This window comes from Rattus norvegicus, chromosome 1, assembly GCF_036323735.1.
Source record: "Rattus norvegicus strain BN/NHsdMcwi chromosome 1, GRCr8, whole genome shotgun sequence".
Lineage (NCBI taxonomy): Eukaryota > Metazoa > Chordata > Mammalia > Rodentia > Muridae > Rattus > Rattus norvegicus.
Window position 1 is genome coordinate 14,385,123 of NC_086019.1, and position 10,680 is coordinate 14,395,802.

General features: G+C 43.7%; 1 protein-coding gene across 5 annotated transcripts in view; it reads right to left on the bottom strand.

Annotated features, from left to right (window-relative positions):
- The window catches only part of Heca (hdc homolog, cell cycle regulator), a 49,921-nt gene extending 39,817 nt beyond the window's left edge, over positions 1-10,104 (bottom strand). For 2 of the 5 annotated variants that reach the window (XR_010052133.1, XM_039112451.2), the window contains exon 1: positions 9,543-10,086. Coding sequence is in view for 4 of the 5 variants with exons in the window: in XM_039112451.2 (XP_038968379.1) it covers positions 9,543-9,813 (271 nt within the window). In the remaining variant the exon portion in view is untranslated. 5 annotated transcript variants of the gene reach the window in all.
- Between the last annotated feature and the right edge of the window lie 576 nt (positions 10,105-10,680).

Consider the following 10,680-nt stretch of genomic DNA (forward strand, 5'->3'; position numbering starts at 1 on the left):
CAAGAACCTCCCTTAATCTGCCCCTACCATGCCACTAAGGTCAACTACTTTGGGCAAAAGCATCGGTCCTGTCAAATTGCAACAGCTATATCAGCTCAAAGACTCATCCTCTTGACCACATATCAAATCTACTTCTTGTTGTGCCATTTTGCCCCCAACCCATGCCTTAAGATAGCCCAATAAACCTTTTCTCCACAAATGGTCTAGTTCAGTGGTTTCAATACAACTCATTTACAGATATAGCAACAGGAATTGACTTAGAAATAACTGGATAAATTATATATGTATGGATAGGAGTCACATAGAAGAATTAAACTCTCTAAGATGCAGAAACATGATGGTATATTATATATTCTTTTAAAATGATGATACCTAAATACTTAGTACTCTATTAAAATTTCCATAAAATATTAAGTATAAAAATCAGATTATAAAATGTGACTATATGGCCTTTATTTTTTTTAAAACTGTGTATGTGCTTTTGTCTATATAGGATACTTAAACTCCTTCATCACTTTCCTTAGGACTCCTTCTTCCTTTCAAGGCCCAGCTTTTCTGTTGCATGCATTTGTTTCCTGCATTTTTGTGTGTGTGTAACTTTAAGTGTTGCATATACCTTCCTTTGAATCCATCTTTCATCTTTCCCCTTCCATTGGTTCCTTTCTCTCTATCAGCAAATATGGTCAGATCTTCCCATCATCCTTCATGATAAATCTTTTATACTGAGCTATCTGCAATGATTAATACTGTCAACTTGATAGAATCCAGAATCACCTAAGACACAAAACTCTGTAAATTTCTAAATTGAGTTAATCTAAGTGGTAAGACCACTCTAAATATGAATTCATTGTCCTTCAATCAATGAATCAAATGAAAATGTGGTGTATATATAAACTACGGAATACTATTCAGCTGCAAAGAAAAACCAAATCATGAACTCTCCAGGTAAACAAACAGAACTAGAAGAGATTATAGTGAACAAGGTAACGAGACCCAAGAATACAAACATCACATGTTTTGTTTTGTTTTATCAGAGGCTCCTAACTCCAAATCTTCAGGTTGAGTATATATTCCGGATTAAATACAGAATCCAGAAAAGAAAAAAGGGTGATGGGAGAACAATACTGAGGGGACTAGCAGGGTATAAGTGATACGATAGGGGAAGGGATAAGAAAGAGAAGGAAGGACTCTATTTAGGGACACAGGAAGAAGATAAATATAGAAGAAAGACAGTAAAATAACATTAAGAATGTCTGAAAATCTCCTAAGGAATCATACTATAACTACCTACCTAAAGGAACTATAATGCAGGATAAATTTTGGGTTGAATGTTTTCTTATCCTGTCTACAAGTAATGCAGGCACAGGGGAGGGAGCAGGGACTGAGGGAACGGCCAACCAATAAACCATCCCATGGGCACGCACCAATCCCTGACACTATTAGTGATACTCTGCTGTGCTTGCAGAGGAGTCTAGCATGGCTGTCCACTGAGAGGCTCCACCCAGCAGCTGACTCAGACAGATAGAGACACCCACAGCCAAACAGTGGATGGAGCTTGGGGACTCTTATGGAAGAATAGGAGGAAGGATTGTGGGCCCTGAAGGAGACAGGAAGACCAACAGCATTAACTAGCCTGGACCCTTGGGGCTTGCAGCCTGAACCACCAACCAAAGACCCACTCATACGTAGCAGATGTGAAGATTGACCTTCACATCTTGGGTCCTGAACAACTGGAATGGAGGCTGTCCCAAAAGCTGTTGCCTGTATGTGGGATATGTTCTACTAGCTGGGCTACCTTGTCTGGTCTCATAAAGACCTGAAGTGTCAGGGTTGGGGGATACCCAGGGATCCTCCAGCTGCTTCGAGGAGCAGGGGAGGGAAGATGGGGAAAGGATTATGGGAGGGGGTGATCGGAATAGGGACAGTGAATGAGATGTAAAGTGAATAAGTAAAAAAAAAATAAAATAAAAAAGAAACTATAATACACATAAGCTCTTTGAGCTGAAAATACTCCCTTTAAGAACCTTCTTTTGAAGACATCTAGTTGATCAGGAAGTGTCCAAGAGGCGCCCCAAACATTACAAACTATTGCTATTGCCAGGTGAGGAAGATTTCATGCACTTCAGACACAGGGCCCAGGGGCTCCTGAGCTGAAACCAACCTGAATGTCTCCTCCCTGAGGACTAGTTTTCATAGTACCAGGAGTCACCACGAAAGCTTCCAAAGGAATGAAGCAACCAACAATCCTGCCCACCATGGCTCCTCTGAGCCACATCAACAACCAAGGTGGCAGGAGAACCTAAGGGTGTGGTAGTGGCGCTTGTCGCCCGGCAGCTAACAAAGCTCTCTGACTGATTTAAGACTTGTTCAACAGGAGGGAGGTCATGGTTGGTACTAGAACCCTAGCCAACTACTCAGGACTTCAAAATCAATCACTTTACCCAGGTAAAGCGCTGTGTTAACTGTTCATGAAGGACATCTCTCTTTGCAATAGATGCAAACCATTATAGAAGACCATAGCCAATCAAAATGCAGTTGTGGAGCCCAGTCACAATGGAGAGGCCGACAAAACAAATTCCACTGCTAAGGCCGAGGGACCTATTACGACTGTAAGAGACAGAGGATCAGAAACTGTGCTCTAAGGTTGCATAGCCTAGTAATGTCAGAAACTACATCCAGACAGTCTCACCAACATGAGCAGACAAAGTCAACAAGAGAAAAGCTAAACTGCGCAGGGATGGGGGTCGGGGAGCACAAGGCCTCACCCTACATAAAGAGCTAAGGAGAGCTGAAATTGGGAGACAGAGTTTTTCATAGGGAAGAGCACGCCAACTGGTTATCCAATTCCAAAACGTGAGTCCTAAAAATATACTTACAAGTAACATTATATTGACTGAGCAGGTTACATTTATATATGCTTATACATACACATATATACCTGCAACAACTGAAAAGAGGCCATGAAATTGAAAAAGAGCACAGAAGGGTATATAGGAGGTTTTGGAGCAAGGAAAGAAATTGATGTAATTATCGTTTGATCTCAATATAAGAAGTTTTAAGGATGGAAAGGCAAAGGATCAGTGCTTCCTAACTCAATAAGGCCACTGTATAACCTCTATCACTGACTCCTACTTGATTACTCTGCTTAAGGTACAATTTAATATTTTCCTTGGGAAAATGAAAGAAGAAAACAGAATAGCAGTTGAGCAATAGTGTTAGATACTTAATGACCTTTATCAATTATTCATTAATAGTTCTTAATCCTGTAATAGATTTTTTATGAGTAAACATTTCATGCAATCATAAACATATTTTTCTTCATAAATAAATTTAAAAAAAGAATTGTGGGGCTGATACTATGGGTCAACAGTTTACATCAGCTGCTTTTCCAGAGGACCAATATTTGATGGCATGACATGACAGCTCACAACTATCCATAATTCCAGTTTCTGGGGATCCAATAGACTGGTCTATAGAGCAAGTTTCAGGGCTACACAGAGAAACCTTGCCTCATACACAGAGAAACAAAAAAATTCTTTTGAACAATCTTTAGAGAATGCTTCCTAGGGAAGCTCTTCCTGGTGGGAAAAATAAATGTCAGACTGAAAGAAGGTATGTAAAAATATAAAATATTAATATTTTAATATTTGTTATCTCTCAGTGGTGGGATTATATATTTTTACTATAAATATGAAAAGAATTTGGCATATCATAACTTTTTTCTTTCTTAAAATTTCTTTAGACCTATGTATTTTTAGTTTATGTGTATGGGTGTCTCGCTCACTCCTATGTCTACAAGTGTCCACAGAGACCATAGGAGGGTGTCAGATCCTCTGGACGTGAAGTTACTGACTGCTGTAAATCACCATGTGGGTACTGAGAACCAAATCCAGATGGCTGTGGGCCACCATGTGAGTGCTAAGAGCCAAACCCAGATCCTTTGCAAGAGCAACAAAGCTCTTAACCACTGAACCATCTCTCCAGGCCCTCTTTTTGTTCTTTCTCCCCTACTCCTACACCAGGGCTGAGAAATGAAGCCAGCACTTCACATACACAGGGCAGGCAAGGAGCTACATCTCCAAGCAACATAATATTTTCAACCTGTGGTTCTGGACCCTTCTAGGGGTTGAAGACCCCTTCACACCGGTTGAATATCAGATATCCTTCATCAGATATTTATGATTCCTAACAGCAGCAAAATTACAGTTATGAAGTAGCAATGCAAATAACTTTATGGCTGGGGTCACCACAAGGTACTGTATTAAAGGCAGTGTTAGGAAGGGTGAGAGCCGCTGTTTTAAATAAATCTCTTCAGAATGTATAAGAGTGATCACCGATATCCTCAGGACATAGTCCCCCTCCCTTAACATAGTCCTTCAGTTACCTTCAAGTTCATTAACCAAATTAATTAAAATTTAGCACAGCTAAACGCTTGAAGTAAACTCATAAAAAGACTAAGCTACAAGATTAACTGCCAGTTTTGTCTCCTGATTTTTGCTTTGGTGTATGGCTTTGAGGCAGACTCTTACATAGTTCAGGCTGGCCTGGAATTCTCCATTCTTCTAGCTAGGATTACTAGCATGTACATATCTTATCATCTGTCTTCAGTTCTCTGAGGAATATTTTACATTCTTAGACATAGGAAATCTGACACTGAAAGTCTAATTTCTAAATTTAATAACTAATCCTGTAACAAGCAAAGAGAGGAGCATCTGATCTAAGAAGTAGTGTTTCTACCAAAGATGAACTTCAAAAGGCAATGTCCACCCATACAGTGGTGGTGCACACCTTTAAACCCACCACTCCTGGGAGCAGAGGCAGGAAGATCTTTGTAAATTAGAGGTCAGCATGGTCTACAGAGCTAGTTCCAGGACAACCATGACTGTACAAAGAAACCCTATCTCAAAAGAAAAAAAAAATGCCCAGTCAGGTGCTGTGATACATGTCTATTACTGAAGCACTCAGGAGGCAGAAGCAAGGAAATAACAATTGAAAAAAGCCTTGGCGGGGGGGGGGGGGGGGGGGAGGAAGGAAGGAAAAGCAGGCAAACACTATTTTACTTCTGATTCATATAGGTAATTTATACATGTATGAATAAAGTAAATGTCTAAAAAAGGACAATCCATTTAAGGTATACTACAAATCTAGTTATAAAGTGTTTACTTACTGATCAAAACATAAAGCAAATTATAAATCCTGTTCAAATAGTACTCAGGTAGTACTCAAAAAATTAGAAACTGATACATGATTCAGAACATATCTCTTCATCAAAATAATGTTATACAGTGGTTATCCCTAAATCTGTCCCATAAAACCTATATAGCAGTTAATAAGATATATTTATTTATCCCATACTGGTGTCTGTGATGCCCCTGGTACGTCTAAAGGAAGCCAGTAAATGTAAATGTCGGGGTACGTCTAAAGGAAGCCAGTAAATGTCGGGAAAACAAGAGTCCCTCTCCACGTAAACTCATCAGCAGAAAGACAACCCCAAGGTCTACTATTTTCTAGGGGAGCACATTTCAAGGTTTTATATTCTTAGACTTACAGGTTTAAATACCTATCTCAAGGTTCAAATGCACCAAAAAGCAGCATATCTCTGGTGTGCCTATAATACATGTCTCCCTCTGTCCAGTCCTGCCTCCTTTTCTCTCCCACTAACGAAGAGAACTCCACAATAAGCCTCCTGCCTATAAATCTCTTTCCTCTTTCAAGAGATTTCTTCGGAGGATTGAAATAACTTACACTATAAACTCCTTTGGAACTGTTCTAATACACTCTCTTTAATATACACTAGCTATCTTGCTTCATATTTAGGGAGGTACTATGATCTCATTTGATATATGCAGAAATCAGGCTCAGAATTTAAATAACTTACCCAAGGAAATCGGAGGTACTAATTTAAAATGGGTCCTAAAATGCAAGGGAAACACTAACTACATCTACACCAAGCTGGCGAATGACTTAAGGCAGAATTAGTTCAAAGGCTGTGCTGGCAATGAAGGTGCAGTGAACCTTGCTCGGCCACAAAACATATTTATAAAAGTATGTGCAAACCAGGTCTACTGAAAACCAAATATACCACAGTCAAAATTGCACGTGTGTTAGAGCTGAAGAGAAAAAGCCAGAGGCCTAATGTAGTCAGACTTTCAGAATGAAACCAGTTGTATCTACTGCCTGATTACTAGAGTCTAAAAATAATGAATGACAAATCTCGTCCACCTACAATCACACTGCTCCAGTATGTGCACACAGATGTGTACTGTATAGGAAACGATGGCACTTCCCCACACTTGTTTCCTCTACTCCCTGAAGAAGGCTTCATAAATTAGTATCTAAAAAATAGAAGTACAACATCCTTTGAATTCTTATTCAAGTGCGTAATAGCAACCAGTTCAACTGCCTCAACTCCAACCATACTAGTTTCCTCAAGCTTCCCCTGGCTAACAATCTTCGTTATAGAGTGAGGCGTTATTTATACTTACAATGAACAGCTAAGGGCTAATACGACCTTGCTTTGTAACTACAATGCCCCTGCACTTCCAGAACACAAAACCACTCTATAAATCTGAAACAACTACTACTAGTCAATATGTTTACATGCAAGCATAGATTAAAAACTGACTTGATCAGAACAAACCACTGAAAATCTTAATAGGTATGAAACATGGTCAAGGGCAGCCTGAGAGCTATATAACTAAGGCATTGTCCCACCACCAACAAAAGGCTGTAATATTTAGGAATTCTTTTGAAAATTTCATAATAAAAGCTAGTATCACAAGCAAAAACTTGAAATATACTTAGAAATCATAAAGGAGTCCAACTAGTGTAATTTTAAAATGTAAAAATAATTGAGTCTTGAACCAACAAGATGGCTTAGTGGGAAAAAGCACTTACAACTGGAGTTCAATACCCAAAATCTACATGGTAAAAGGAGAGAACTCCTGAAAGTTGTCTTCTGACCTCAAAAATGATGCTATTTGCGCGTGCACACGCGCGCGTGCACACACACACACACACTTTAAAAAAATGAACCTTTGTTAACATGTTTATAGCCCCTTCCTATAAAAATTCACCAGTATCAACTCACCCCTATATCTATACTATATATATATATATATACACAAATATGTGTATACACACACATATACACATATATCTCTTACAATTTCCCTATCATTTTTGTGTAGGCTTTAGAACCTGTTAAAATTGTCTTCGGAAACAGAGAGATGATCCTTCCAGTCACCTCAAACTATTCGCCAAGGCGACACCAACAATGGGCACCATAAAACTCAGCTCACTGCTCTTGAATATGCAGCTTCTGAGATGCCGGTTATGGCAATTTGGGGGCCCACTGCTTCTTTTTCCATGTCTAATAAAATAAAGACCTAGTAAGAAATACACAGCCTTACACAGATAGACACAGTATTGCCAAGTCTACCAGTTTACTACTTTATAACATAACTGGCTTAATGTTTTCAACCTAGGAGGAACCACCTACCAAAGAAACACTTCCTCAACTGCTTGGTGAGACTCAAATCCTTCAGTGTGGTAGAGCAGGGCAGAAACAAAGGTCTTTGTGAGACCCGAGGATATACTAGAGTATAGCCATTAGCCTCGTCCCTCTCAAGTGCACAGTACTATTAACACTGCAAATTAAATAGCTGTTCATTTAAAATAATAATCTAATAATTATCTTAAATATTTTAAACGAGTAACTAATAGCTGTTATTCATCAACCATTATCTGCAACGAACTTTTATTGACCTTACATGATAAACCTTTAAAGTAACAAGAAATGGGAACCTAATAGAAAAGTGTCGCTCTGAGCCTCCCTCACAAGAAACCTCTAAAAGACCAGTGTAACCCCCCAGTTCTACCCCCACTCCCATCAAGTTTGTACATGAGGAATTGAGGTTCAGAAAAACTGGCCTTTCTCCAGATATCAAAGCCCTAAATGACTAAGGCTGAGTTGGTATTGTGCAGAGTCTAAGTATCTTCTCAGTCACATCAAAAGGAAGGTTAGAGATAAGAAAGCGAGAATGTGCACAGGCTAGCCAAAAGTATTATCAAACACCTACAAACGTGTAAGTTTGCTCCTGGTAATAAATAAACAAATCTTCCTATTTCAAAACTGCAGGGGCTCAACCAGTGGGGCCCATATCCAACAGCCTGTAGTCTATCTCCTATGGGAACCACTGTGGTGTTCTTTTAAGTACCCTTTTTCATCTACATAGAGAATGGCCTAGGAAACTGAACACTGTTAAAAAGCAAAGATAACTATTATAAAGATTCTCATCGACTCTCATGAAAATATACATTCTTTCCTCTGAAAAACTAACCACCTGACAAGAAAAAGTTTAAAAACCGCCCAAATAAAATGTCAAGCATCCGGTCACAAAAAACAGTGTCTCCAGAGTAAGAAGAGAAAAATCCTGTCACACCTTAGCTATTACCTACATTCTTCCCTTCTAAAGGATCGTTTAAGTGCTCGTGAAATTATCGGGCTTCTTTAGAAAAACAAACGTGAAACAATTAGACAAGGGACCTAAAAAAAAACAAAAAACAAAAAACAAAAACAAAAACCTCTAGGCTGGGAACGGAAGTCAAGTTCAGATTCTCTTCCTTCCTCAAGCGAGACAGGAGAATTAAATGAATACCCCCCCAACACACACACACACACACACACACACACACACACACACACACACACCCTCTCAATCTCTGGCCTCTCCACCTGTGGCAATCAGGACTACACACACACACACACACACACACACACACACACACACACACACACACACACATCTGCTGGGAATTAAGGTTTTCAGGCAACACAGCGAGAGAGAGAGAGAGAGAGAGAGAGAGAGAGAGAGAGACAGAGAGACAGAGAGACAGAGAGACAGAGAGACAGAGAGACAGAGAGAGAGAGATTAGAGAGACAGAGAGAGAGACAGAGAGAGACAGGAGAGACAGACGAGAGAGAGAGACAGAGAGACAGAGAGACAGAGAGACAGAGAGACAGAGAGACAGAGAGACACAGACAGACAGACAGAGATTAGAGAGACAGAGAGAGACAGAGAGAGACAGGAGAGACAGACGAGAGAGAGAGAGAGAGAGAGAGAGAGAGAGAGAGAGAGAGAGAGAGAGAGAGAGATCTGCTGCGAATTAAGGTTTTTCTTCTTTGGGGGCAAAGGTGGGTGGGTGGATCGGGTAAGTTTTCATTCGGATCACTCTAACTTGGGCACCTTTCCTTGCTTGCTGGCTGGCTCGCTCCCCTAACCCAGTAACACTTCACTCTCAGCCCGCGCGGGCACCACGGGGAGTAGGCACCGAACCGGAGCGCCGCCGCGGGGCCCGCAGCCGCTGTCCACGCTGCTCCGCGTGGGGACCACGAAGGGAAAGCCACCGCGGGGCGGAGGGGCGGGGCGAGCACTTCCTGACTCGCATTGTCCACGCGCCGCCCGCGCCACCCAGGGCCCCGCCACCGCGCCCGCCCGTCGGGGAGGAAGTTGGCGCTCGCCCCGCCGCTGTCGTCTTACCATTCTTGGCGTCCCCCGCGGCTGCAGCCCCCGCAGCGATGGTGGCGTTGGCGGCGCCCGTGCCCGCACCTCCCGGGCCCGCCGCGCCGCCGGTGCCCACCGCGCCGAGCGACACCGCCCCGCAGCCCGCCGCCGCCGCCAGGGCCCCTCCGGCCGCCGCGCCTGTCGCACCCGCCGCCGCCAAGGCCCCGGCTCCATTTTCCTGCTCGTCCCCGCTGCTGTTGGCGCGCTTGTTTTTGCGGCCGCCTTTGCTGTTCTTGGGGTTGGGCATCTCCCCGACCCGCTCGCGGGTGTCCCGGTGTCCGGCGCCCACGAAGGTGGCTCCCCGCGGCGGCGCCTCGGCGGCCACGGAGAGCGCGGGCCGGCCGCTCTCCTCAGGCGCCCGCCCCGCCGCGCGGCCCGCGCCGCGCCATTCCGGCCGCCGCGCCCTCCCCGGCAGAAGCCGGCGCGGCCACGCGCGGCCACCCGAGGCTCGCAGCCGCGCGGGCGCAACGGGCCCGCGAGCGGAGCGAGAAGCTGAGGAGCCTGAGGGAAAAGGCGGGTCTCGGGCTTGTTTTGATTCGGCTGCGCTGACACGCTCGAGGCCCGCCCCCGCCCGTGACGACACTGGGGCTCGAGCCTGGTACCGCCCACCCGGTGACCTCACGACAGGTCGACCCGCCCTCGTGACGTCACGCTCGGCACTCAGCCCTCCGCCCTGGTGACGTCATCCAGGCCCCTTCTCGGGAGAGGGAGGCTCCTCCCGGGCTTCCCTGGCATGCAGACAGCCATGTCTGAGAGCCAGGTAGAGTGTTAGTGAAGTTGTTAACTGACCTTCTGACCTTACTGGAGCTAAAGCTTACAACATGGTCTGGAAAAATAAACAGGTGACTAAAACAGGAAAGCAAAACGAAGGGTTTCGGATATAGGCGTTCCTGGAGAGAGCAGTCGAGCTCCTGCATGGGAATTCTTCAGTCTTGTGCTGGACAGCTTATTTAACCCACACTTGCCAACCAGAGACCCAAGGGCTCTGCCAGGAGCAGAGCCAGCCTGAAACAGGCTGCACTAAGAAGACTGAGTTGTCTGGAGAGAATGGCCGGGCTGTGAAGACCTGAAGGCACAGCCATGCTCAGCGATCGATGGCCAACACAAAAGAAAC